The following is a 27,273-nucleotide window of genomic DNA, read 5'->3' as shown; positions in this document are numbered from 1 at the left end:
TTAATCTCATGCCGCTTACCAGCATCCTAGTAGGATTTCCGGGAGCTATCCACTTAGATACGATGTATGTATTAGAATCAATGTACAATCTCGTTCAGATTCTTGTTTCCTCGTCTAGAAAAGCAAAGCTCTGGTAGTGATGTGTCGACGTTCAGCATAGACCTTCAGTTAGAGGCCTGCAGCTGATTTCTATAAAACTATTTGGGCTGTCTTAGGGCTTTTATAAGACCACTCAAATCTTCCAAGGTTTGATGAAGGGTGGCTGGGTGATCCCCGCTACCTGTCAGGCGTGGGCATATAGAGAGGTACTTTGATCTCCGAGTGCTTGGTGCGCTTGAAGATAGGTATTGTCAGAGGCGTTCAAACTTCTCGCATCAGTGAGGACCTCGTCAGCAGCAATGACACCTGGGCAACCACCCATCTGACGACTAATCGTTCCATGTGACGATGTTCTACACGTACACAAACCTGACATTGTTTTCTTTTCAATCCGTCCTCTAACAAACTCTTTATTCCTCTCCTCTATCACCCAACTCTCTATCCAACTCTCAAACTCTCCCTATTCGGAATCTTACTCGATTAACCTTCAGTTCTTGCAATCCATTGATTGCCTCTGCTTGTGCTTATTTGCGCTTCTTCTGTTACATTTGACGTGTCTGTGCATCTCAGTCACGTCCACGTCTCTCCTTACCTCTTGTTATCTCTTACCACGCACCACCCCACAGGCACTAAAGAGTGGCATCGGTGTTATCTATTTCTGTAAGTCTCGTGCGAGTTGATCCAGTTCCTTTGCGTGTGCTATATACAACACCAGCTGCCTATACATATCCCGGATTTTCTTTCAAGAAAAACATGATATGATACTCCTCTGATCTGATCTACGCATACTTGTTTGGTGCCATGAGATGTGACACTAATCTGTTTGCAATACAAAAGGGTTCTCGCACTCAAACCTGTCAAATACCCTGCACCTGAAGGGTTCACCCAGACAACAGTGATCACTGCAGGTATGCTGAACGTGTCTGATCAACTCAAGCATGCGACTTACTGACATGGAGTGAAAGGAACCTGAATCCAAGAACACAATGGGGGACCACACTCGACGTTCAGCCTTTCGTAGCTCCCCGAGTATCTCTTCTGACGACGATGACCCCGACTTCTCCAACGAGCCCACCAGTACCAACAATACTGCCGGGTCTGGATCTCCATGGGTTCCCTCTCAGACAACTATTGATATTCTCCAAGCGCACCTGGCAGTTGACCCCGACTCTAACGCTTCCGACACTTCTGAACCGCGTGTGCACCCCGACTTCTTCGTCTATCTTGAGAGACTACGAAGGCTCAACGAAACCACTCGAGTAAATGCGCGCAGGGAAGTTGAAGCCTGGTACCAAGATATGTTTGGGTCAAACCAGTCCCAGAACCAAGCTTCTCAGACGGTTGATTCCCAACAACAACACCATGCTTCTCGCATGATTAATGAGTCCCACGATGAAGATTCTCGCATGATTGATGAATCCCAGGATGATGCTTCTCGGATGCTTGATGAGTCTTATCAAGGAACTTCGCAATTTACCAACGAATTCAACCAACCCGCGTACCATTCCAGTGCTGAGCATGGGTTACAGCCATCCACGATGGGCGTGCGTGAGCAACATGGAACCCAAGATCCCACTGCAGCCGAATCATCCGGGTCGATTCCACATGTCCATTTTGAGACACCCGATCCCATGGACACTGCCGCTAGGGACCATTCTCACCACCATAGGCCTCCTTCCCCCTACCCTACAGCAACTCGGGGCGAATCCTCTGCTGCTCCAATCTCCATGCCACCTCCTCCCATACCAGCACGTGAGCCACGCCGGTATAGCGACTGGGGAAACCCTTACAGATTTCCATTTGACCCTGCTCCGTTCCCTGAGGGTGCCACCCCTTATTCTCCAGAACGCATTATGCAAGCATGGCTTATTCGGCAGCAGCTAATTGCCGGCGTTCGTCCTGAGGATATCGAGCCCATGGCGGTCCCACGCGGAAGGCGCCACCGAACTCCTCCCTACATGATTTTGAATGAGACCGGTGCCCATATCATAAGAATTGAGCCTGCCGCCTTCGAGGGTACCATGCTTCCTCTGCCCGTCCTTCCTTGGCTGCCGCGGCGCTCAAATCCAAACGCACCCACTGCATCTGTTTCATCTAATGCACTCGATGCTTCGGGTCTACCCACTGGTCTAAATATCGCGGATGCTCCAAACTCAGCGAGTGCTCCAAACCCGTCGGTTGCCCCAAATCCCGCCACAAACCAGCCAGTTGCTTCTGGTCTGCCAGCTGCTCTAACCCCGCCGGATCCTCCAGCCCCTACGGCTAATCCGAGCCCCGCTAGTACTTTGAACTTTTCGGTTGCCCCAAATTCGTCGGCTCCTCAAACGCCTCCGGTTGATTCAAGCTCAACTAGTTCTCTCAACTCGTTGGCTACCCCAAATATGTCGGCTACCACAAACCCGCCGGTTGCTTCACACCTGCCAGCTGCTCCAGCTTTGACAGACTCCACTGTTGTTTCGGACCCAACTGATGTACCAGAACAAAGTTCGGGAGATCCAAGTCAAGGTGTTGGAGAAAGTCAAAACCCGGATCCACGTATGGTGGCCTTCTTCCAACCTCTTAGGCTACATGAACCTGCTAATTCAGCCTCAGCTTCTGTACCAGATTCTCCTCCAGAAAGACCAAGCACATCTGAGCCCAGCTCCAACGAGAACAGCCAAATTTCCGCCGTTGCCCTCCAGTCGCAGTCGCAGGCCACCATTCCCCTGACTGTGCAAAATTGTACTGATGCTGATTCGATCAGTTCTCAAGAAGTCCATGGGGTTGGGGTGTCTCCCGCCCATTCTCAGGACCGGGACTCTTCAACTGTCTCTCCTCTGTCGAACGAAGGGACCGAGACGAGTAGTGTTCCTCCTCCTCATGCCCCCAATGGAAATGGGGTTGTGCATCACGCCATCACCTTCTCGGAGCCCGAGGACCCTGACGAACCCGCTGCGCCACGTCTCCGTCGTTTTGCCATCGATGGAGCGGATGATTCACTCGTGGTGGGCCACTTTTCTGAGGAGGTTAAGGCTGCAGGTGGTCAATCCTCCTTCAGAGGGTTGATCTAAGGATACATCAACGTCTGTATGAGTATTTACCGAAGGAATATTGCTTACTACGTAGGCACGAAGTGATTTGCGGGCGATCTTGAAACAGTTGTGCCAGTGGTGAGGCTGTCAATCTTCGAAAGAGAAGATGGAGTGTATGGTAGAGTATTACTGAATAAATTTGTATGAGTATCAGTTGTTTTATGGCCTAGATCTACTACTAGATAGCATGTAGAAACATATTTGTGTGCCTATAGGCTATGTATTGATAGGTAGGTAGACATAGGGTCTCAGACTCTGATTTGCTCACCTATGTAATAGAATATATATTCGTCGCCCGGTAGTTGCACCACGACAGGTCACAGCTACACACGCACGCCTGTCGTTGGCGTTTCCTTATCAAAGGAGTCCTATGTGTAGTGCTTGGCTTCATGAGCTCAGACCGGACGACAAAGGGGGTGAGTCGTGTGACAACGTGTCAAAGACCTAGCACATAAGTTGGTATACTCTGTGTTCAATATAATGAGCAGCTATATATAGGACCTGGGGGTATTGTCAGTATAATCTGTAAGCAAAATCTCCTGTTGAAAACCGCGAGGAAAGTACATAAACAATATGACGTCACGTGATCCAAATGTGACCCCACGCCCAATTCCGGCACAACTTCGACCTGCCCATGACATCAACCTACCTCTTTGCTTTCTTAGTTACTCGGCGATTCGGCATGGCGTGCCCTTCTGATCGTACTGCGATAAAATCTTTTATTGAATCTAACCCCCTGGATTTTCTGGGGAATGTCCCCTTTTTTTGTCCGGTGAGAATGGCCGGGGGTTTGTGTTCCAGCACATCCCGCTCAATCTCGGGCTGACTTTCAGCCACGGCCCTGAGTTCCCTGCAACCACATCCACATCATGAGATGTTGCTTTCTGTTAGATTACAAACTGTCAATTTCTGGCCCTGGATTTGATCTCGCTATTTAATATGGGAGGCGGGGTTGGCTGAGTGCAGGGCCTAGTCTCTAGCATTTCACCTACAAGCTACACCTTTGGGAGGAACTTGCTCATTCTACTGAATTGTACTGGACTGGGGTGGAACCAAGATTGTTTTTAGGCTCTTCTTGCCTTGACCGACTCGTACATTGACCCCTCATTCGGTATGCTCCCCACCATTATCGCGAGCCTTTTTTCTGGTCAACCGACCTGGACACTTGGGTATCAGCAACATGAATCCGCAACCTGGTGGGGCACAGCCATAAGGATACAGGATTCGCAAATGTCAGGTTAAAACGACGTCGCAACCGGGATTTCCGCCCATGTTTCATCTCTGCCCCGGTGGTATTTATCCCCCAGATAGTCAACCATCAGTCTGTCTGCTGTAAATCACGACAAAGCTTCATTTCATCGCACACTATTTTCCTGGTGGATGACCCGAATCTCGACAACTGACCAATCTACAACTTACGAGACATCGAAAAACTGACTGGCCGGGTGTGATACAGACCATCAAAGTTGTCTGCAACAAAGAATCACAGCGTGTCGAATCGGCCCTCTGAATTGACCAACAGCTCCGTGATCCTGGGGAAAAGAATGATAGGAGACTCCAGCCATTGATTTCATGGTGTGACCTGATAATCCAACGGGGATTGTCATGTTGACAATGGTGCCTCGGGAATGTTGGCCCATCTGGCCTTGTGCAATACGTAGATAGTTTCATTCGTGGGACAAGCCAACACAGTCTCAATATGGCTTTGCCAAAAACAGGCAACTGCTGTACAAAAAGGCAGGGCAAGGCGAGCACAAAGGAGACAAAATGCTAGCAAGCCTGGCTAGCATGTCAGTTTCTCCCACACTGGGCCACCACCTGATCAGCTCGTCATGTGCTGAGCAGACACAGACTCGACACATTCGGTATTCAAAAAGAAACTCGGAGGAGCCAAGCAGAAGTACAGGTTGCACTTGTCTTCGACAGCTGCACGCCAACCTTCCAGCATCCAAGCGTCGAATCAAGTTGTAGAGCCGCAACGCGCGGATCAGTCAGCAACCCCGAGGTCTCCAACCTTGGGAAAGCCCACCTTCCACGGCCAAGTAGTGTTCTTTCTTTACGTGGAAGGGTGACACGCCGTATTTGATAAATCTGAATTGGTGCGTATGCCCCATTCAATTTTCCCCTTGCTTATGTTCTTGTTGTTCACCAACGCTTGATAGTGTGAACAGTTCGGAATCTGGAAGAACCATCGTTCCGGATCCCCCAAACCCGAAAGACTTCCGCCTGCGATCGCCGACACGCTTGGATGCCATCGCTCACTGCGCTTTCTCATCATTATCTTTAATTCAAGGCCGCTTCCAAGGACTGGCCTCGCTGACATTCTCTACTTCTCCTGATTGAACCAGATGCCGTTGGCGACGTTTACATGGCTGCGTCCCGTACGAGTCCGGTGTTGAGAGACCAGTGGAGCGCTGACCCAGACCGTGATCCCCGTGACAGGGAGAGACGGAGGGGCCGAGGGTCAGGCCGCGATCGAGGGAGAAACAGAGGTCGTGACCGAGGCCGTCCATATCGGCCCAATAACCGCAATTTCGATCGCCCGGGGCGGTCGCCACCACGCGCTTCCCGCTTTGGCCCTGACTCTTCTCGCGACCTAGGTGATTTCGCTCCGGATCGATCTCCTCCTCGAGGTTCTCCTCCACCTCGAAACTTTCACAACAACCGTCGACTAGATTCAACCCAACCGGGGTCATCAGCCGGTGACTGGAACACCCACAACTCCGGACCTTTCGACAGAGAAGCCCCCGGTCTTCGAAGAGACGAGTCATCAACCGGACCTCCACAGAAACGGCAAAGGACTCGAAGCCCCTCACCGCGTGGCGGTCGTGGCCCTCTCCCTCCACAGCGACCAAATTACTCCGATAACTGGGATATCCGGGATCGAAGCCCTTCATTCAAGAAACGAGGAGGCCGCAACCAAGGCCGTGGTGCTCCGAGACGAAGATCACCACGACGGGGCCGCGACCGTCGTGGAAAGGACCGTCGCCGTCCAGATATCCCACGTCCAGGAAGATCTAGGTCACCGGTTCATGAACGAGGGTTTCATCCTTCGCCCGATCGACGGTCTCGTACCCCTGGCGATGATAATTATAGCGATCACGGATCTCACTATCGGTCGAACTCACGGCACTCTGTAAGGTCTGCAACCTCGAGATACTCAGCATCGTCTCGCAGGTCAAGGCGTGATTCAGCTATGAACATAGCTCGACCGATCCAGTCTGCTGTGGACGGTACTGCTCGGTCTCCATCTCCACCGCGCCCGATTCCTAGTTTTGACTCTGATAACTTTGGTCCTCCTGGAGAACAATCTAATCCCGCGCGGGATGAGTTTCCAATGCATGCCATGCGCTCTGACCACCAGCCTCGCCGTCGGTCATCCCGACCACATCTTGATACCCGACCCTATGCAAACGCTCAAAACGCAACATCAACAGGCTCATACCACGGTTCACCGCAACCGCCATCACCTTATTCTGCAGGACGAGGAGGATGGTCTGGCCCGCCTCCGTATTCTGGAACTGGGTGAGTTTTCTATTGCTTTCACTTTACATGTTACATTCTGAATCACACTAACACTCCCTTTTAGCCACGCCTCTCCTTATCGAAATGATGACTATTCATCGCAAAATGGAAACTACTATCACAACCAAGGTCAATTTAACGGCCCTAGCAATCATCACCCTCAGTCTCCATACGGCGGGCCTCCTCACAGGGGTGGCCACTCTGGTGGCGGTCATCGAGGAAACTTTTCAAACCAGGGTCCCGATCGGCGATTTCCTGGCTCTGGCCCTCATTCATATCACAACGGACCTTCACAACGCGGCGCGAGGGGACATTTCAACAACCTACAATGGACCGCATCGGGATCACGAGGCCGTGGGGGACAGCATAGCCCTCGCCCGGCACACAGTCATGGGTCAGAAACTCCCAATCGACCACACTCCTCTCACAATGACCTGCAATCTCCTCGAGCTGGCGACAGTGATAATTATGCCCGGCCCTCCAGTAGGGATGAAGAGGAGAACAAGACACAACCCCAACCCTCTGGCGGAAATGCCCAGTCCATGCCGCCCCCAACCCACGAGTCCAATCAAACCACGCCCGCAAACAAGGGCGGGAAATTCAGCTTTGCTTTCAAGTCAAAGGCTGCACCTTCCCCCGCTCCGAAGCCGGTACCTGACCTTGCCCAGAGGATGCAGCAGGTCCGCGAGCCGGCCCCTCGTGCACCAGAGCCACCCCAACAACCCCGCAATCGGTTTACCAATGGGCCGTTGCCCAAATTCAAACCAGATTCGAGGGGTGATCGCCGTGACCGGGACCGTGGTGGACGAAATCGAGATCGAGACCGCAGAGATTTCCGCGAGCCACGAGAATTCCGTGATCCACGGGATCGCAGAGATGACCGTCGTTTCGATCAACGTCGTGATCGACGACAAGGAGAACGGCCCCCAGATAAGCCCTTGGACTGGCAAGATCGCCGCCGTGAACCTTCTCCGGAACCGCCGAGAGAGCCACCACCGCCCAAAGAGAAGCAGATTCTTACTCGCCCTAAACCACGCCCTACGCTCCCTGAGGAGTTCGCTAATGCCGAATCTGTGTACTACCGAAAACCGGGCAATGAGTCTGTGATCGGTGCTGGAACATATGGAAAGGTGTTCAAGGGAATCCACGTTTATACCCAGCGCAAAGTCGCACTCAAGAAGATCCGAATGGAAGGCGAGAAGGATGGCTTCCCTGTTACGGCTGTCCGAGAGATCAAGCTGCTTCAGCATCTCCGAAACCATAATGTCGTCAGCCTCCTGGAGGTCATGGTTGAAAAGAACGAATGTTTCATGGTCTTTGAATACCTCTCACACGATCTGACTGGTTTGATCAATCATCCTACTTTCTCTCTCACTCTCTCTCACAAGAAGGATTTGGCGAAGCAAATGTTCGAAGGTCTCAATTACCTTCACCATCGAGGGGTTCTACATCGTGACATCAAAGCAGCCAACATATTGATCAGCAATCGTGGATTGTTAAAGTTTGCCGACTTTGGCCTAGCCCGGTTCTTCTCCAAAAGTCGTCAACTTGACTACACCAACCGAGTCATCACCATCTGGTACCGACCTCCGGAACTCCTCTTGGGTGAAACTCGATATGGCCCCGCGGTCGACGTATGGAGCGCTGCCTGCGTTTGCATGGAGATGTTCACCAAAAAGGCTGTCTTCCCCGGCGAAGGTGGTGAATTGAGCCAGATGGACAAAATCTACAATGCTTTGGGTACTCCTACCAAGACTGAATGGCCGGACCTTGTGGAGATGCCCTGGTTCCACCTGATGCGACCAACGGAACGAAGGAAGCGTGTTTTCGAGGACGTATACCGTGACGTGCTGACGTCCGGTGCGATGGATCTTATATCCTCGATCTTCCGCTACGATCCCTCACAGCGGCCGAGCGCCGAGGACATTCTCAAACATCCATACTTCGTATCGGAAGAACCAGCTCCTCACCCGCCCATTGAGTATGTTTCCCCGCTCCCTCCTGTATACTATCCCTTCTAACCTTTGTCTACAGATTGGAACACGTTGAAGGAGACTGGCACGAGTTTGAATCGAAGGCGCTTCGCAAGGAAGCTCGGCGCGTCGAGTATCAAAACCAAAAGGACCGCGATAAGCGTAAGGCCGACGCATCGGTTCCCAGCAGCGATCGGGATTCCAAACGGACCAAGCAAGATTCAAGTGATCGTGCCTCTGCACAGTGATGACTCTTGATTGGTAAATTATCTTATTATTATTATTATTTTGCTGTCTTATTGCATCGGACATGGTTGGTGGAATGGTTTGCATTTACTTTTCACGAGATTCACTACCCTAGGTATTTGGGGGTTCTTCCGGGCTTGTCTTTTTTTGTCACATATTGCCCATTGATCAAAGAAAATTTAGATCAAAGTTATTATTGTATGGTCAAGCATAATGGACTGATGTATGGACTGATGTATATCGATGTGAGAATCCATGATATTTTAACCCGCGAGGGGCGATCCATGGATCGCGCCCCCTGGAGGTCCACGGGTCCATGGGTGGCAAGTCTTCGTTACTAAGCACCTGGGCCTCCCGAGGTCGGGGTGACCAAGGCCTCAAAAGTACCCACTCATTCTAACTCCCAACTTCACTGATCTGTCCCATCTTATATGTGGGCGCTTATCCAAAACCGGCAGATTGGAAGGATTGTCGCCCTTGAAAGCAGACAAGAGCAAGTTATCGCGCTGCATAGCCCCAGGGACGACCTTGGATTTGCACAGCTAGGTGGGTGATATTCAGAGTTGGGGGAAAGAGGAATGCTAAAGATCTATCCCAGATGCCGACAATGACCGGATCTGGGTGAGAACAATGGGCGATGGCGATCCTATAAATCCGCAAAATTGGACATTGCCATCGAGATCCAAAAACATTGCAATCCTATCACTTTTGATATTTGCCCAAGCATGGGCAGGCTCTGCCGATTCTTCGGCCAACAAGCAGGCGAGCCGAGAGTTCGGCGTGTCTCAAGTCGCTGAGAACCTCTCAACGGCAATGTATTTATTTGGCATTGGTTCGGGATCGCTATTTGCAGGGCCGGTATCTGAATCTATCGGAAGAAACCCAACGTACCTGGTGTCAACCTTCATTTATCTTCTCTTCCTTCTCGCTTCCGGGCTTACTCCCACATTTTCCGGTCAGGTTATATGTCGATATTTCGTTGGTTTTTTTTCCAGCGCGACACTATCAATAAACGGATCTAGTGTCCGCGATCAATTCCGACCAGTTAAACGCACATTTGTTTTTCCTGCCATTGCATGGGCTAATATTGTTGGTAAGTATGTAGAATTGACAACCCCAACAAATACTGACATAAATGTATTTTAGGTCCGACAGTTGGCCCGATAGTAGGCGGGTGGATTGTTTCTAACTCAAGCCTAGGCTGGAGATGGACAGAGTTTATTTCTCTGATCATATCAGCCGTAGCATGGGTTATAGCACTTCTCCTTCTCCCTGAAACATATTTGCCGATATTACTGGACTGGAAAGCGAGGCAACTGCGACACTGCACCGGAGATACACGTTACGCATCTGAACACTCCGCAAGCTCCTCTTTCTTTGGACGGGTGAAAGATATCCTCCCGCTCCCTGTAATATTTTTCGCTACAGAGCCGGTGATTTCTGTGCTTGGCTGCTATCTGATCCTCTTGTACTCCATTTTGTTTACCTTTTTATCCGGATTTGACTACATCTTCACACAAACCTATGGCATGTCCACAGGACAAACAGGATCCTGTTTTGCGGCCATCGCAGTAGGTGCCACGATCGCCGCATTTGCTGCGCCTGGGCTTTACATATGTGCCCGCCAGAAAACCAAATACCAGCATGGCGCCACGGTGCCTCCCGAGTTCCGTCTTTGGCCAGCGATCATTGCCAGCCCTTTTCTCCCAATTTCGCTATTTTGGCTGGGATGGACAAATTATACTACCGTGTCGATGTGGTCCGGCCTTTCTGCCTGCGGAATTTTTGGTCTCGTTTTAATTTTTATTTATATTAGTTGCTACGAATACATCATTGATAGCTACGGGGAGCACTCCGCCAGTGCATTAGCAAGCATTACGATGTTGCGATACCTGGTGGCAGGTGGTATGGTCATGGCATCCCGTCCTATGTACGAAGGAATCGGTGTCCATTGGACGATGACCATCCTGGGTTGCGCGTCAATATTATTGGTCCCTATGCCATTACTCTTTAAGAGGTACGGTGTTCAATTGAGACGGAGAAGCCGGTACGCAGAGAGCCCAGTTAGCCGCCCAAACTCACAGCTTGTATCATCTGGGGCCGTCAGGGTATAATTAATATTGTCTCCAAATAGCACTTTGGAATACCCTTGAGATACCTTTGGTTGTCCTTTGGTTGTCCTCGCAAATTTGCACAGTACTTCTGAACAGTTGCTACTAAACGAGTACTGGATCTATTTAAAGTAGTAACTAGCTGTGTATTTACCTCATTCGGGTCAGGAATGACGAGACCATCTAGCTCTGGAAATTCAAGGGTCTCGTCGTTCGGCTCAAGTACAGGAACATAATACAACATGCGGGGGCTATGTAAAAACCAGGGTCATAGGAGAGATGCATGTCCAGATAAATAATGATTTTAATTGAATTAATTGAATTAATTTAATGGAGTTTTGGTTGACATATACGTAAAAGAAAACATAAAGAAAAGTGAATAAAATTTTACGCGAATTCATCACGATTCCGACGTAGCTCGCTTGAGACGAATTTCTATACCTTCAGAACCGGGCGGGAGATCAGCTCCATCATCATTTTGATCAAAATACAGCCGCCAAATCTCGCTACCATCGCCGATCTCGAGGTCTGCCTCCGCTTGTTCCCTCGTGTGGTCTTCCGGTAACCGGACTGCCAGCCACCCCTCCCACCCCTCTAGCGTGATGCACTGCTCATCTTTCGTCCAGTCAAAGGGCCCACATATGTGGCCCGCACTGTCGGGGCGCCCACCCCATCGCATTTGATGCGTGTTGGAATCCAGGAACACCCAGCGCAAAGTGGGTGGTTGTTCGCCAGTGATGGTCACAACGCCGGAGGTATTGTCAGGGGGGAAATCCGGGTGTGTATAGAAGCCGCCATTAAAAAGAGACATGGTAGAGCTGGGTTGTTTGGTGATATAAAGCTGACACAAAGTTAAATGGTTAGAATGGATTTTTTTTACACTCTTTTTCTTTTTCTTTTCCTTTTTCGGCTTTCAGCTGCTTGACGATACTTACATTGCCGTCTCGCCCCACATATACTCGGGCATTGTGAACCTGTTCGCGCTGGGTCTGAGTTCCCTTGTTGACTTCACACATAGCCACTAGGTGACATCTCTGCTTGCGTGCTGTATTCTTCCGGCTGTTCTCTTGATCACGCGTGCCTTTAGAGGCCTCATTTAGTCCCATAATGGTCGGCACCATGGCCGTCATCATGACTATCCCCAGGACCATCGTCGAAGAGTTAGCGCAGCGCAGGGAGTCCGTGAAAATTTCAAGTCTTGCGCGTGTGTGTGTGTGTGCGTGTGTGTATAAGACGTGGAAAGGCCCGTAGGCGTATACCAGCTAAATACAGAGCTTTTCAGCTCTTCCCAATATGGAACATCGACATCGATCGCAATACATACAGCCCAAGAAACAAACGTAGTTCTCCACTATTATTCTGCCCGAAATTTATTATTCATCAATGTATTGTGTTGTTTTAATACTGCATAGCCCGTCCATCTCTCTCGATCAGAAGAAGCGGGGTTTGTAACGTATAGTAATAATACGGGGCGGTATGTTATGAAATGGAAAGGCGGTGAAGAGGGCTAACGTTTGTTTCTTGGTGGCCTGTAGGGATAAATCCAATAGGGATGAATCGATCTACTTTGTCTCTATGACCTACGTCACCTTTTCTGCAGCTAAAATGGATAATCCAGATATTTTCCGAGTGTGAACGCAGAGATGAGACCAAGGTGATATGCAGATCTTCAAGGGATTCAGCTTCATTATCATAGCTAAGTGGAACTGCAATAGATCTTTCCATCGAATAAACAATCCTTCCCGGCCAAAGCGGTCTACAACACATATATATTTTTATTACCTCTTGCCTATGAGTCCTAGAAGTACTTATCCCCTATTCTGTCTGTTGTTCTCTGCTCAAACCCTCATAACCTCATCTCAGCCCTAACCTTTCTTAAAGCAAAACAATGTCGCTCAGGTATACCTAAACCATCTCCTTTCAACACTGCATCCCCATCCTAAATGATCATTCCTTTACTTGGCTCGCCCTCATAACATTCAATTCCTTCCCATTACCCCCCTTCATTTCATCACCGACCATGGCAAAGAAAAACAAGTCCCAAAAGGCCAAATCGGACGAAAAACCATCCAAAGGCCCACAATCAAGCCACAACATTACTCCAAACAGCTCAAGTGAGACTGACTTTCCCCCGCTACCAAATAGCCCTACCACCGAATCCGTCCCCGCGCTGGGTGGCCGCAAGGGCAGCAACCTAGCTGACGACCCCGTCGGTGCCGTCGGCGAGACCGCCCAGGGCGCCCTGCCTAGCACCAGCGGTCTGACAGTTCCCGGCGTCACTGATACTGGAAAGAAGGATGGCGAGGATGACAAAGGCAGCCTCCAGATCAAGATTCACCTCAACCTACACGCTAAGATCAAGCTCGAGCTGGACGCCCAGATCTACGGTGACATTGTAATCGGACTGCTATAATCAACTTTCAATTCTATAGAATTGAGTTTTTCACGGTTATGGTATGTATAAGTCCCGTCATATTGGCTTGAGTGTGTCGTACCTGCGTCGTTCCAGTGTTCTGCATCTAATATGGGTCTGACAAATTATTTTAGGCATTTTGGCTTAGGGTTAGATCCGGGATGGACGTGATGGCCGGGAGACAATGGGACTGTGTTACGCTTGGAATAGTCATAATTGTATGTATTTAATGGTCCCATCTGGATTTTCATCATAGTGTATACAATATGGTGCTTTTTTCTCTTTCAACCCGGGATGTTTTTCCCACGGGGTAAATGCAGGTCCTGCAAATGCAAGGTTTCATGGTGTGCCGCTTTCGTACGTAACATGCACCTCGAGGTCTGTATTTCAGCTCGACTTTGTTTCAGCCAGCATGTTTTGTGTGATCAGTAATTTAGAAATTGGACAACTTGTATTGTGGATCGGGCCATTTGTGAGAGAATTCTCCCATTGGTGAGACAGTGCAGAAGTTGGGTTTTAAAATGGTTGGACCTGAAGTGCTGAAAGAACATTGTGGGTACAATATATAGCCGCTAGCCGCTAGCTTGCCCAGTTGTGAGGGAGGGGGAATGCATATCGCACTTGCAAGGCAAATCTTCATGGCAGTTCAATATTGATATCCTGTTGGACTTTAAATTCAATTATGTAAATTAGTGGATATGAGATGGGCCATGCATTTGTTTGAAGTCCAATCGTGTGCTAAGTTTCCCAATACAAGATCAGAGGTTATATACTGTTTTATATTTATTCCTTTGTAAACTCTGCACCTATTATATTAATGACTTTGCTGTACACAGTACCCGGGCACATCAAATGGTTGATAATTACTGGAAATAGCCCTTGAGGCCTCTCCTTTTCCCGTTTCCCCCTTGTCCCACGGACTTCTCCGCAAGGTATTTGGAGGCAGCTGAGTCGATACCCCATTTTCTTCCACGGACCCAACCACCTACGTCAATAATTATGCATGAGTTCATGACGATCGGCACGCACAGGCAGAAATAAACTTGGCAACCAACCCCGTGCGAGAAAGGGACGACACGGCTTAGTTCCAAGGTTCATATACCGAGATCGATCGACAGTTCGTCCGAATGGGTCCGAACCGCACGACCAGCTTCTAAACTGTGGATTCTTTTTCATTGGCTACCGGCACAGCGGGTGGAGGACCCATTTAGGCCCCACACCTTTGGGTGACGGCGGGAAATTATATGGTTGTCAGCCCGCCACATCCGGCGCACGGGGCAACTCTGATACATACTCGTACCTCTTAGATGATCGATGGTGAAACCAATTCTACGACCGGAGGCAACTATTCTCTACGGTAGCGGTGGTTTCGAAATTTGGGCTCTCATATATACAGATGGATAGGTTTTGCTACCAGCTGGAGTGGAGCTGGTTATATACCGTGCTGAAGAAAACCGGGTCTTTCATGGCAAGAGGAGAGAGAATACTTTTCAGCCATCTCCATCATCCTGCAGGCCCTATAATGATCCACATTTGCATTGGTCCAGCTGAGGCATGGGATCACACTCGCATTGACTGAATTGGAACACGGGATGACATTGGCAGCCCACAAATGCCGTCCACCCCTGGTGTAGTTCCTTGTCATTGGATCATTATGCTTTACCACCATGCCGCTCCGGCCCATTATATGCGAGGTTGAACTTTCTATTGTCCCGAAAGGAGAACACCTGGAGGCAGCTCCGTTTTTGAGAAACTATACTCTGTACTGTTCCTTACATTCCTGATTGAATACGTCCACTTCCTACACTATAGCCCATTGGAACATCCACATTTTCAGCCAATCTAGGTATAGCAGGACTGATGTCAGCGCTATGCAAATCCTTCCTCGGAACCTGTACTCAAGAGGAAAAGTGGGAGGCAGGTGCTGGTGCCCACCTTGAGTGCTACAAAAGCATGGCTTTCTCCACGAAGCTGCATGACCTTTCTTTTTCTACTTTAATCCTTGTGAGCTTATCGTGGTGATATCATACATACTCCTTTTGCCGTTTTTCTTCCTAGACCAGATTGCCAGACTGTCTCGATTATTTTGTTGCTTTAAGAGCCGTTGTCCCAAAGAAGATATATCGGACTCCAACCCTCCTCCCCGACATACCCTTATTACAAAACCTACGACCAAAGAGTATACTGAAAGCATTACTGTCCCTACCGGTTTAATTATCGAGAAAAGACCCTTTCTAAGCTCAACTGAATCTATACCAAGCACAATGGCCCCAGGTATCTTGGCTCCCGTCCCGGGCAATCTCACATCCCCTTTTTATAGCAACCGGCCTGGTAGCTCCAGACAGGTTTCTGCTATGTCTAGTATGTTGGATAACGATAGCCACTCCAATGGTGGCTTGTCCCGCTCCGGTACGTCCCGCCGTGAGTCCTTCATGCCTCGGAAGTTCCACTCCGCTGGCAGCTCAAAGCTCTCTGGTGTGGTCCAAGGCCTTCAGCGCCAGAGTGGCGCCGAATTGGGTGCAAATGTATCCTCCACACTATGCAATACCGACCACGCTGCCATCTTGGATTGGATTGCAACCGAGCGCATGAGCCACCTGCCCCCCGAGGGAAGCAGCTATGATAAGGTGCTCGCTTGGGCCCAGCTCTTTGTTGAGCGTCTGCATTCCTTTGACCTGGCTATTCGCGACTTCGAGGGAGGTAGTTGGCTCGCTGCTCAGCTCTCTTACGGATACTGTGCAATGCTCCTCGAGGTATGTACCAAATATATTCCTTTCAAGTCTTATGCTTCTTCAATACTGATTCCATCATAGCTTGGCAAAGAGAATGCGCCAGCTCTGATGGCTTCCTTCGGGTTCTTTTACAGCACTTCCTCCACTTTGGTGGACCTGCTTGAGCGCACTGAGCTCTTCGCTGTCTCCCAGACAATCAAGAACCAGCTGGTTGAGGCCTTGGCCGACCTTGTTTCTTTGGTCGCCGGCGTTTCCACTCACTTCCACCAGTCTATCTATGCACTTTCCGAGGGCTCGATCTCAATCAATATCTATGAGACCTTCACTGGTCAGATCGAGTCTTTCCGTGAACGCTGCGCGAAGATTTCAGACTCTATGTGGAGACATCAACTCGTACAGGAGAGCAAGGACCCCGAAAACGGTAAGAACAATTTGCATCCTTTGAGCGTTGGAAACATTCGAATGATACTAATTATATTTGATTATGTTTAGTGGCCGTTGTTAAGTCCGTCCGAAGCTGGCTGTCTCCCGAGGACCGCATCCTCAGCCACCTCGCCGAGAACACCTCCCACCTTGCCCACGAACGCGAGGAGATGACCTGTCTCTGGATGAACCCATACTTGACCCACTTCCTCAAGAGCGACAATCACGTTCTCGCCTTTACTGGTGCCCTTGGATCTGGGAAGACTGTCCTCGCCTCCGTTATTGTCGACCGCCTGCAGGACCACATCGGCGGTGTTACATACAAGTCATTGTTTATTCCGATCAATTCCAGAATTCCAGCCGAGGCCACCCCGATTGCAATTGTGAAGACAATTCTCTTGCAGCTCTTTGAGAAGCGTATTGGTAACATCCAGCTGCTGCAGATTCTGCACGAGGCCTACGATGCAAGCAAGAAGACCACAAACCCGGAGGAATATGAGAACATTCTCTGGAATGCTCTGGAGAACGCTTTGAGCGCAGCTCTTGCCCGCGCTAAAGACCTTGTTATCGTCATTGATGGCGTTGATGAGGCTTCTTGTGGCGAGGCACTTTTGCTCCAGAAGCTGATTGCTGCCACCTCCAATGGAACCAACGTCAAGCTTATCACCCTTGGTGCCGAGAAGCCTAAGACTTCTGTCGGTCTGTCGCATGTCCCTATTGGTGGTGACCGAATTGCTGATGACATTTCCACTGTTGTCCGAAGCAACTTCACCGGCGCCAAGTCGCCTGGAACCAAGGTCTTCTCGTCTATGGATGAGATGGAGCAGGAGACCCTTGTTGACCAGATTAGCGAGGCCTCTCGCGGTTCCTTCTTGTGGGCTAAGCTGTGCACCAAGCGTGCTCGCCTTGAGCATACCCCCGATGCCCTCCGCAAGGTCGTCGACACTCTGATCAAGAGCAAGCCCACCATCGCCGACTTTGTTCTCCACAGTGTCCAGGCTCCCGAAGTCACAGAAGAAGCCAAGCTCATGCTCCTTTGGCTTGCTACAGCTGATCGTCCTCTGCTGGCAAGGGAGCTCATCACCTTGGCTTCGATCGAGCCAGAGAAGCAGATTGTGAATGATCGCAAGATCAACATTCGTCAAGTCTTGAAGCCCTTGAACTCCATCGTCTTCATGCAAGATGGTCAGGTGTACCTTCGTCACGGTCTGCTTAGGACTGCCGTTTTGGATGTGTTCTCCAAGGGCAAGCTGATCCCCACGGTCAAGGACCGCCACACTGACCTCGTCACCCGCCTCTTGGTATACATCAAGTACACCGTTCCCGAGCAGCATGAGCCTTCCCTCACTCCCCTTGATGATCGTGATGTCGCCCCCCGTGTGAAAACCCACCCTCTTCTTGACTTTGCCATTCGCTACTGGCCTCATCACTTTAAACAGACCACGACCTTCACTACCGGTGGCAATGCTCCCACTGCTAAAGAGTTTGGCAAGGTATTCCCAGCCAGCGTTACGCTTTTGCTGGTCCAGAGCACACTCTGGAACAACTCCTGCACACCCACACTGCTATCGTACCACACCACTATTACCAACATGTGCCGCACAATTTTGGGGACCAACCACCCTGTGACACTCCAGTCCATAATCTCGTTGGCTCTGCTGTACCGTGAGGTCGACCAAACCCCAGAGGCAATCCCTCTTATCTACGAGATTACCACTATCAGTCGCACTTTGTTCAGTACAACTCACACAATCACGATGCAGATGGCTCTGTTGTTCCTTGATCTGACTGTAGACATGGTCACCTTTACCAAGTCCGATATCATGACTAGGCGTGAGGAGCTTCTCATCATTATTGTCGAGTGCTATCAGGCTCACTACGGCGAGAAGTCTGAGAAGACACTCAGCATCATGAAGACTCTGGTTGAGCATTACCGCGCGACCAAGGAAGAGGCAAAGATTCAGACTTGGACTCTCAAAATCCAGAGTCTTACCACCACCACCACCAACTACGACGGCGATGATACCCGTGATCTCAGTGTCCGCCTGAAGGGCCACAAGCAGGACCTAGGTGACACTGGTATTCGCTTCCTCCTAGATGCCGAGCACGACGAGGTCCACGAAAAGTCCGAATCGTTCGAGGGCCAGATTACCAAGGCCGAGAATTACATGGCCAATGGCCGCCTTGACCTGGCCGAACGTCTGTACATTGAACTCTGGCAGCAGGCTAAGACCCAAGAACACAAGTTGCAGTCTGTTCTTGCTTACTCGAAGTTTTTGGCCACGAAGAAGAGAGAGCATGAGGCTTCTTCCATCCTGTCCAGCGTTTGGGAAGAGCAAAAGAACAGCGCTCACTCGCTTTCTGAGAGCTCGACTTCACACTTCGAGCAGATCGCTAAGGTGATGACTACTGTTGGCCTCACTGTCGCTGCCTTGGGCGTCTTCAAGCACTGTGCCTCGTTCTACCAGCGTACCAACCGTACCTCATCCTACTCGGAGATGCAAAAGCACATAGAATCTACCTCGCAACACGTCAAGAAACAGGCTAGCTCATCATCGTCGCACTTCTCCGAGACTACCTTGGAGGAGATTGTCTATGAGGCTTCTAGTTCCTCCAAGCTCGACCAAAGCTCGCTCACTGCTACCAGTACTTTGCTGACCTTATACACTAAGGAGCACCGCTGGAAGGATGCCACCCGTCTCCTCAAGAAGGTTCTCCATGGTATTTGGCCTTCCTTGTTTGCTCCTTCCATCCAAGATGTTGTGCTCCCAAAGGAGCACACTGACAAGGCCGTGGACCTTGCCGAGCGTTTGAGCCAGTGCTACCACTACCGCCGTCGTTTCCCCCGCGAGGAAGGCATTCGCGCCCGCGTGTACCGTGCGGTACGTGCCGCTCGGCCAGTAGGTGACAAGCTGAGGGAGACCATCAAGGATCAGCTGATCAGCTTCTTCGAGGGGTCTTCCCAGCCCGACAAGATCATCAACACCTATGAAGAGCTTTTGGACGACTACACCAAGCACTACGGCCCTGAACACCCCAATGTGATCAAGACCCTATTCACCTTGGCTGAGCTTACACGTCCTCGCCCCGTCTTCGTGGAGTACTACCAACGCATCGTTCTCGCCTTGAACAAGCACTCGTCGGCCATCAAACCCGAGGCATTGGAGCCCGTCATCATTGTTGCAACTGAGCTTTGGGCCCAAACTCGTTACACTGATGCCGTCCCCTACTTTACCCTGCTCTTCACCACTTTCCTGAACCAGCCCAAGCAGAGCCCTAAGTTCCAGGACGAGGCCTTTGTGCAGTCAGTCTTCGATCGCTACACTCACTGCCTGCGCAACAACCGCACTGAGTTTGCCTTCGTCCACAAGATTACTACCGAGTTCTACAACAAGGCCAAAATAGTCTTCGGAGCCACCGCTACAATCACCATCCAAGCTACCTTGACCCTTGCCAAGGTGTGCCAGGAGACCAAGACCTATGAGAGTGACGCTATCGCACTCTACGAGCAGTTGCTCAAGCTCAAGCCTGCTGGCGTTAACCTTGAGGAGATTGAGGTCATCCTTGACGGTATTTTCGAGGAGCAGACCGCCAGCGCTACCTCCAAGTCTCAGTCCGTTTCCTCCGAGCAGATGAAGCGCGTCACTAAGATCATGCGGAAGCGCATTGAATCCGCTCGCGAAACTTACGGCTGGGCTCACGAGGAGACCCTTTCCAAACTTCAGGAGGTAATCTCATTCCACTCCAGCCACAATGACACCCAGCGTGTGTCCCAGGAGCTGCACGAGTCAACGAAGCAGATCCTATCTTCTGAGACCTCTTCGGAGCGCCTTGTAGCCGCAGCCACCACTATTGCTACCGGCTACATTACCAGCAGCCAGGCTCACAAGGCCGTTGAACTGTCCCAGGAGCTCTATCGCCAGATCGTCATGAAGGACACCTCTAACTCTAAGGAGACCCAGCTCGATGTCTCCTCCAAGGGCCGCCAAAGCCTTGTCTTCTTGGCCCAGCTTGAGCACAGCGTGCACCAGGGTACCTCCAGCGTCACTGAAATCCTCGCCTCTTTGACCACCGAGTATGTCTACTTCGAGGAGTTCAGAAGCCACACCAAGTCCAAGAGCAGCTCTTTCTCCACAGTCGCGGTTTCTGCTACCCGCCTTTACAACTTCCTCCTCGCCAACAAGCGCCAGGAAGCTGCTAACCGTGTCTTCGGTGACTTTGTCGCTTATTTCGTTTCCACCGAGGGGGCGCGCATCAAGTTGACTGAGACTGCTCAGGTGACCGTCTTCCTCCAGACCATGATCGGCTATCTCACTCAGCACCAGACCTCGAACTTCGTCCGCTCGGTCGGTATTGCCTCCAACGTCAAGGTCCTCGAGCTGCTCGAGGCTAAAAACTACGATGGTGCTACCAACCTCGCCATCGCTGCCTTCCGCTACATTTCAGCGCACGATGTCTACCGAACCCCTGAGATTGTCAAGTTCGTGTTCACCTTGGGTCTGCTGATCTCTGGCCAAACCCTCCCTCAGCCAGAGCCTTCCGTCCAGAAGAAATTGCGCAGTGTGTCCGCGATCATTATCCAGGAGGTCCTCCGCGTTATCGTTGACCTGAAGATCAACCTGGCCCAGATCAACTTGGACTACCTGAACGCCCTCATCGGCATCCTCGGTGAGCAACAGGACTACAAGAACCTCGTCTGGCTCCTCAGCGATCTCTGGAATAGCCGCAACAAGCAAAGCGACTGGACCCCCTCCGTCACCCTCGACCTGGCCCGCCGGTACATTCTGGCCCGTTTCCTGGTTGGAGATGCCGTCAAGGCCTCTCGTCTGGCTGAGGACATCGTGTACAACTGCCGCCGCGTTAACGGCGCTCGCCATACGAACACTCTCGAGATGTCCACGCTGCTCTCGCAGCTGTACACCGCGATCGCGCAGCGCTACCAGTCCGATAAGAACGGCCAGCACATGGCTAATAAGTACTACAAGAAGAGCGCCGCGGTGCACGAGAGCCTCCTCCGCGTCTTGGTCGACCCCTCGCTTGCGGAGTTCGAAGGTACCCTCGACGCTAGCTTCAGCATGGATGGCTCCGCGTACGACCTGAACATTCAAGAGCAGGGCTCCGACGGCGGGTACTCGTTGGCTAGCGGCGAGCACGTTCGCGCCCACCTCAACCTGCTCAAGCTCTCTGTCCAGCGCCTAGGTGACTGGCCCAAGGATTACAGCGAATATCAGACCCTCAGCGCCGGCCTCTTTGCTGAGTTCGGCGATGAGCTGAAGGGTGTCAGTGGTGTTGAGGAGTGGAATCCGAAGAACTACGGGTCCGGTAAGGCTGCCAGTGCTGAAGACATATTGGATCTGAAGGCCTTCACTTGGTCTATTGATCTCGGCGAACAGAATGGCGAAGTTGAGGAGGAGGAGCTGTAATTGCTTGTCTTCATGATACGTATATTTGTATTTCAATTGTGTTATTAGCTTGTCTTTACGTCTTTGTCCAATCCCAGCCATATACTCGCACTCAGTCAGAGCCTTTTGGCACCACTTAAGCATGGTAAAAGACGATAGCAGAATCCTACATTGTTTGAGTCAGTCAAAGGGATCTTCAACTCCTCATCGTCTAACTATCTTTTGTGTGAAATATACGGAGTACTATGTATACATTCCTGTACCCATTTCTGTCAGGACATTTAATTGGCTATATCAGCTCAGCCCCCACACGAGAGACCCCTCATATAAATGCCCAGGTCCCTTTCCCACACCCCCACATCTCACACTTCCAAGGTTGGTATCTCTTTCATAGAAACCCCAACTACAATGGGAAAACCACATAGGTCTTGGAAACAAGTGTTGCGCATTCAGCCTTCCAAACACAAACCGACCGGTCCAGACAATGGAGCTAATACTTCTCCTGCCAACTCAATTCACTCTGCTACCACCCACCCCCAGAGTCTGACCTCTTCACTTTCCCCTTCTTCAACGGTGTTAGTTAATTCTACAAACCAAGAAGCAACACATAAGCCAAAGAGGAAAGCCATCGATATCTCACCAGATGAACTCTGGCATCAAGCCTACGATGAACTCAAAACTGAGGAACCAAAGCTATTGGAGGGATATGAAATACTACTCTCAACTAAACTGCCTTTGGATCAAACGGACAAGGTCAATGACCAGAGCCAACGGAACAAACTATCTCAAATGAATCTCCTTTTGGAGGCCGCTTTGGACAAGACAGCCAAGATCAGCAAGATAGAAGGAAAGTTTGGCGAGGCCATCAATGTTGTTCGGTCTGTTAGTAAGCCTGTTGGTGCTGGCCTAAGCGCTGTTCCGGCCGCTGCTGCTGCTTGGGCTGGCATCTGTGTTGCTCTAGAGGTGAGTTGGTCTCGAGTTGCCCTGATCCACGCACTTCTCCTCCTTTGTTTCTGGTGTTTTCACCTCTAAAAACCCCTAGTTTCTCTCAAACGCAGAAAACGAGGCAAAGAAAAATCGCGAGGGCATCACGAAGGTCGTTCTCAAGATGAAATCGTATTCTAGTCTCTCAAAACTCTTCGACCAAAAGAGCTCGATGGCAAACGACCACTTGACCGAGCTACGTGAGCAACTGGCCGAGCGCATTCTCGATTTATACAAAGAAATTCTCCAATACATCATCGAAACTATCTGCTCCCACTATCGCAACCAAGGTGTGAGGTACCTGAGAGATTTGGTCAAATTGGATGACTGGGATGGGAAACTGAGTGGTGTTGAAGAAGCTGAGGCGGACGTAAAAGCGGCTGCTAAAGTCATTGGGATCCAACAAACCAGCTCATATCTCGAACTGCTTGTCAATATGCGTCGGTCTAAAACAGAGGACGCAATGATGGAAAAATGTTGGGTCTCAGCATGGACGCAGACATCGAACTTCTTCAGGGACTAAAAGAGAAGTTGCTTCCTGAATCCTATGAATGGGCTCTTCGGACTCAGGAATACATAAATTTTACCAATTGGGACGACGGAAATTCCAATAATCTCCTGTGGATGAGAGGAGATGCGGGAAAGGGAAAAACAATGCTACTCATGGGTATTGTTGAAGATCTCAAGGCCCGATTGCAGACTCGCTTTGATGAATGTTGCCTATCTTACTTCTTCTGTCGCGGTACAAACGACAAGGTCAACACAGCGACGTCGGTCCTGAGAGGGTTGATATGGATGCTTTTGCGCCAAGAAAAATCACTTATCTATCACCTTGATGCATTCAAAGGAGATCACTTGAATGCATTCAATGATGGCTCGGCATTCTTCAAATTGAAGAAGGTTTTCCTTGAAATTATCCAAGACAGCTCCTTGGGAAGAGTCTTCTTTGTGATTGATGCCCTCGATGAATGCAAAAGGGAGGAACCTGGTTTAGCACAACTTTTGAACCTGATCAACGAAACGGCTAAAGACGACAAGGTGAAATGGCTACTGTCGAGTCGGAATGAACCCGAAATCAAAAACCTCCTTGGCAAGGGTACGACAAACGCCCAACTCAGCCTCGAAGTGAATTCACCGGCCGTTGAAAATGCCGTCAACGCCTATATTGACCGTAAGGTCTCGGATCTTAGCGAGAAATATCGAACTGATTACGAAGCGGACTTGGCCCCTAATCTTCCGTCACAGTACGAACTCGAATGTGCTCAACGGCTCGAAGTCTACCTTTCTCAAGCACTGGCTGAATTGAAATGCAAGCTCAAAGAAAAAGCAGACGGCACTTTCTTGTGGGTATGCTTGGTCATGAAGGAACTACAAGACGTCAGCCCCGATGAACTACTCCAGAGAATCGAGCAAATTCCATCAGGCCTTGCTGAAATGTACACCACCATGTTGGACAAGATGAATAGTTCCAAGTGCGCAGCAACGTGCAAGAAATTGCTCTTGGTCATGACAAGCGCATATCGTCCTCTCCATTTACGCGAATTGCGCGAATTGGCCAACTTAACAACTTGGGCTGTTTCACCCCCAGTTGTGAAACAATGCGGCCTCCTTATTCTAGGGGATTATGATCAGACGGTTTATTTTGTGCATCAGTCTGCGAAAGATTACCTTGTTCAAGTCCAAGGTCCAGAGGTCCTATCCAGCATTTTTCCACATGGCCATATCGAGGGACATCACATGATAATGACTCAATCGCTTGAGTGTATGAAGAAACTGAAACGAGATATCTACGGGCCGAAACACCCTGGATTGTCCATCGACGAACTCGAAGACTCCAAAAAACATAGAGATCCACGTGAGCTCCCCCGGTATTCTTATGTCTATTGGGCCGATCATCTTTCGGATTCTGAAACCAAGTTTCAGTCAGCCAGTCTACGGGATGATGGTCCAATCAATCAGTTTTGGAAAGAACGTCTTCTCTATTGGATTGAAGCTCTTAGTCTTATGAGAAAATACTCAGTTGCAGGTTACACTTCGATAAAACTCATCAAATTGCTTTCGGTGGGTATCGATCCTAATCTGAGAATATCTACTAGAATACAACTGACAGAACTAGACTCTCTTGCCTGAAGCTCAATTTCTACTCTTTGTTCGAGACTCTCATCGGTTCATCTCGTCGGCCAGAGGTGCTATCGAAAGTTACCCTCTCCAAACATATGCCTCAGCACTTGTGTTCGCCCCAACGGATAGTCTGGTACGAAAGACGTTTGAGCATGAAGAGCCAGACTGGCTTGTAACCAAGCCTCTTGTGGACCCAAAGTGGAATCAATGCATACAGACTGTTTACAGCCACTCCGACCTGATAATTTCAGTTGCTTGTTCTCCTGATGGTACACTCATGGCATCTGGATCAAAGGATAATACCATTAGGATCTGGGAAAAAGAAAGTGGTGACAGCCTCAAGACCCTGGTGGGTCATAGCATGGCAGTTCATTCAGTCAGCTTTTCGCCAGATGGCACACGTATTGCATCCAGATCATCGGATTGGACAATCAGAATTTGGGACGTTAATCGTGGAGAATGTCTGAAGACTCTTTCTGATCACACGAACTCTGCCACAAGGGTTAGTTTCCCTCCTGTCGGTCAGATTGCTTCGGCGTCAACTGATAGGACTATCAAGATATGGGATTCTGAAAGTGGTCAATGTCTGAATACCATCAAATCGGATTGTCTAACGGGGGCGGTGCTTTCTTTTATCTCTAGCGAGCATGTCGCCGTTGCTACCCCTGAGTACCAGATCAAAATCCTGGACGTAGTTAGTGGGACATGCCTCCGGGTTCTTTCAGGCCATACAGTTTGGGTCACCAGCATTGCTATTACTCTTGATGGACATATAATGTCAAGCTCACTTGATGGGACTGTCAAATTATGGGGATCGGACAACGCCTGTCTTCAAACACTTGATCATCATGACCCAGTTACAGGGGTCGCCATGGCTTCTAATGGGAACATTATATCTGGCTCTAGGAATTTGGTGTATATCTGGGATCTCAAGAGTCGAAGCCCGCCTAACAAGATGACAGGCCATGCCGGTTCTGTCCTGTCAGTGGCCTCGACCACTGATGGTGATATTGTATCTTGTGGGGAGGATAGAACCGTCAGACTTTGGGATCCTACAGGTACCCATTGCAATCACCGTGATAGTAGTCCTAATACGGTTATGTCCTTTGCATTTTCCCCAACTTCCGCCGTCAAAATTGCATCTCTGCATCGAGATAACATTGTGAGGATTTGGGACCCTAATACCGGACTCTGTCTCCAGCTATTGGTCAACGACAACAGGGCATTTGTACACTCACTGGCATTCTCGCCTCACGGTATTCTTGCATCAAGTTCAGATAATGGTATAATCAGGATCTGGGATCCGGAAGATGGCAAATGCCTCGATAAATTCCAGGCTCATGATGAAGTGACATCAGTTGCTTTCTCTCCCGATGGAAAAAGCATCCTGTGCGGCCTATCCAACGGAGAGATCCAGATTCTGAATTTCATGAATGGCATCTGCGTCACTAGGTTTAAAGTTGGTCACCAACCGGTCAGGTACATTTCTGTCTCAACTTGTGGCATGATTGCATCCTGGTGTGTCGGTGCCGACAGCATCAACCTCTGCCAGACAAGTGGTGTACCATTGAAAACCCTTAAAGCCAGCATATTTCCTTGCTTTTTGCGCTTCTCTCATGATGGCTCATGTTTAATGATGAAAGATGTAACTGATTACATCATTTGGGACACCAGCAGTTACGAATGCCTCCTAAGAATCAAACAACACGAGTGTAGCCTCGAAAAAGCATCGGAACGCCTTGGTCCTGGTTCAAAACATCACTATGCTCTTAATTACAGCGGAGAGTGGATCACCTATGAAGGGGAGAAAGTTCTTTGGTTGCCTGTAGAGTATCGCCCACCTACCATGTGGTCATGGGCGGTTGAGCCGGCTGATGCAGGAAACCATCTCGTCATTTGCTGTCTATCGGGTCAAATCTTGATATTCAAGTTTTCGAACTCTCAGACCCCTCTCTGACTTGTTTTTCTTTTAGCCCTTTTATATTTCCCCCCCCTCGTGGTATCTAGAAGCGGTACAATTCCTTGATTCTCTTGTGTTTTGTTCTTTTGGAACTTGTGGCTGAGGCATTTTCTAGGGCAAACGAGTATAGGATCTATTTCAAAATTCTGTCGTGATCTAAGAAATCAGGATTATCCACGGTGACGAATCATGTGCTCATCCTAATAACCTAGC

General features: G+C 49.9%; 7 protein-coding genes across 7 annotated transcripts; 6 read left to right on the top strand and 1 right to left on the bottom strand.

Annotated features, from left to right (window-relative positions):
* Window positions 1–1,085: 1,085 nt before the first annotated feature.
* Window positions 1,086–3,149, top strand: N7455_003914 (uncharacterized protein; the record flags this gene model as incomplete). Its single annotated transcript, XM_040959471.2, has 1 exon — window positions 1,086–3,149. The coding sequence occupies one exon, from the start codon at window positions 1,086–1,088 to the stop codon at window positions 3,147–3,149; it is 2,064 nt and encodes a 687-aa protein (XP_040810162.2).
* A 1,222-nt stretch (window positions 3,150–4,371) lies between these two features.
* On the top strand, window positions 4,372–9,077 carry N7455_003913 (putative protein kinase). Its single transcript, XM_040959418.2, has 4 exons — window positions 4,372–5,269; window positions 5,333–6,695; window positions 6,760–8,676; window positions 8,730–9,077. Exons 2-4 carry the CDS (start codon window positions 5,539–5,541, stop codon window positions 8,914–8,916), a joined length of 3,261 nt encoding a protein of 1,086 aa, XP_040810157.2. The 5' UTR covers window positions 4,372–5,269; window positions 5,333–5,538; the 3' UTR covers window positions 8,917–9,077.
* A 268-nt stretch (window positions 9,078–9,345) lies between these two features.
* Window positions 9,346–11,028, top strand: N7455_003912 (MFS transporter; the record flags this gene model as incomplete). Its single annotated transcript, XM_065604625.1, has 3 exons — window positions 9,346–9,460; window positions 9,513–10,007; window positions 10,061–11,028. 3 exons carry the CDS (start codon window positions 9,346–9,348, stop codon window positions 11,026–11,028), a joined length of 1,578 nt encoding a protein of 525 aa, XP_065462176.1.
* A 46-nt stretch (window positions 11,029–11,074) lies between these two features.
* N7455_003911 (uncharacterized protein) lies at window positions 11,075–12,176 on the bottom strand (the record flags this gene model as incomplete). Its single annotated transcript, XM_065604624.1, has 3 exons — window positions 11,075–11,147; window positions 11,439–11,866; window positions 11,961–12,176. Coding segments are annotated over 3 exons (717 nt in total), but the record flags the coding sequence as incomplete, so codon positions are not given.
* Window positions 12,177–13,045: 869 nt separating this feature from the next.
* N7455_003910 (uncharacterized protein) lies at window positions 13,046–13,438 on the top strand (the record flags this gene model as incomplete). Its single annotated transcript, XM_040959459.2, has 1 exon — window positions 13,046–13,438. The coding sequence occupies one exon, from the start codon at window positions 13,046–13,048 to the stop codon at window positions 13,436–13,438; it is 393 nt and encodes a 130-aa protein (XP_040810122.1).
* A 2,264-nt stretch (window positions 13,439–15,702) lies between these two features.
* On the top strand, window positions 15,703–22,016 carry N7455_003909 (NACHT domain protein; the record flags this gene model as incomplete). Its single annotated transcript, XM_040959406.2, has 3 exons — window positions 15,703–16,191; window positions 16,252–16,591; window positions 16,663–22,016. The coding sequence occupies 3 exons, from the start codon at window positions 15,703–15,705 to the stop codon at window positions 22,014–22,016; spliced, it is 6,183 nt and encodes a 2,060-aa protein (XP_040810116.2).
* Window positions 22,017–22,403: 387 nt separating this feature from the next.
* Window positions 22,404–27,057, top strand: N7455_003908 (uncharacterized protein; the record flags this gene model as incomplete). Its single annotated transcript, XM_065604623.1, has 4 exons — window positions 22,404–22,958; window positions 23,038–23,419; window positions 23,479–25,040; window positions 25,096–27,057. The coding sequence occupies 4 exons, from the start codon at window positions 22,404–22,406 to the stop codon at window positions 27,055–27,057; spliced, it is 4,461 nt and encodes a 1,486-aa protein (XP_065462174.1).
* Window positions 27,058–27,273: the final 216 nt, after the last annotated feature.

The sequence above is a fragment of the Penicillium solitum genome, assembly GCF_028829755.1.
Source record: "Penicillium solitum strain IBT 25940 chromosome Unknown utg000002l_segment0_segment0, whole genome shotgun sequence".
Classification (NCBI taxonomy): Eukaryota; Fungi; Ascomycota; class Eurotiomycetes; order Eurotiales; family Aspergillaceae; genus Penicillium; species Penicillium solitum.
This window is presented reverse-complemented; position numbering and strand designations above follow the sequence as displayed.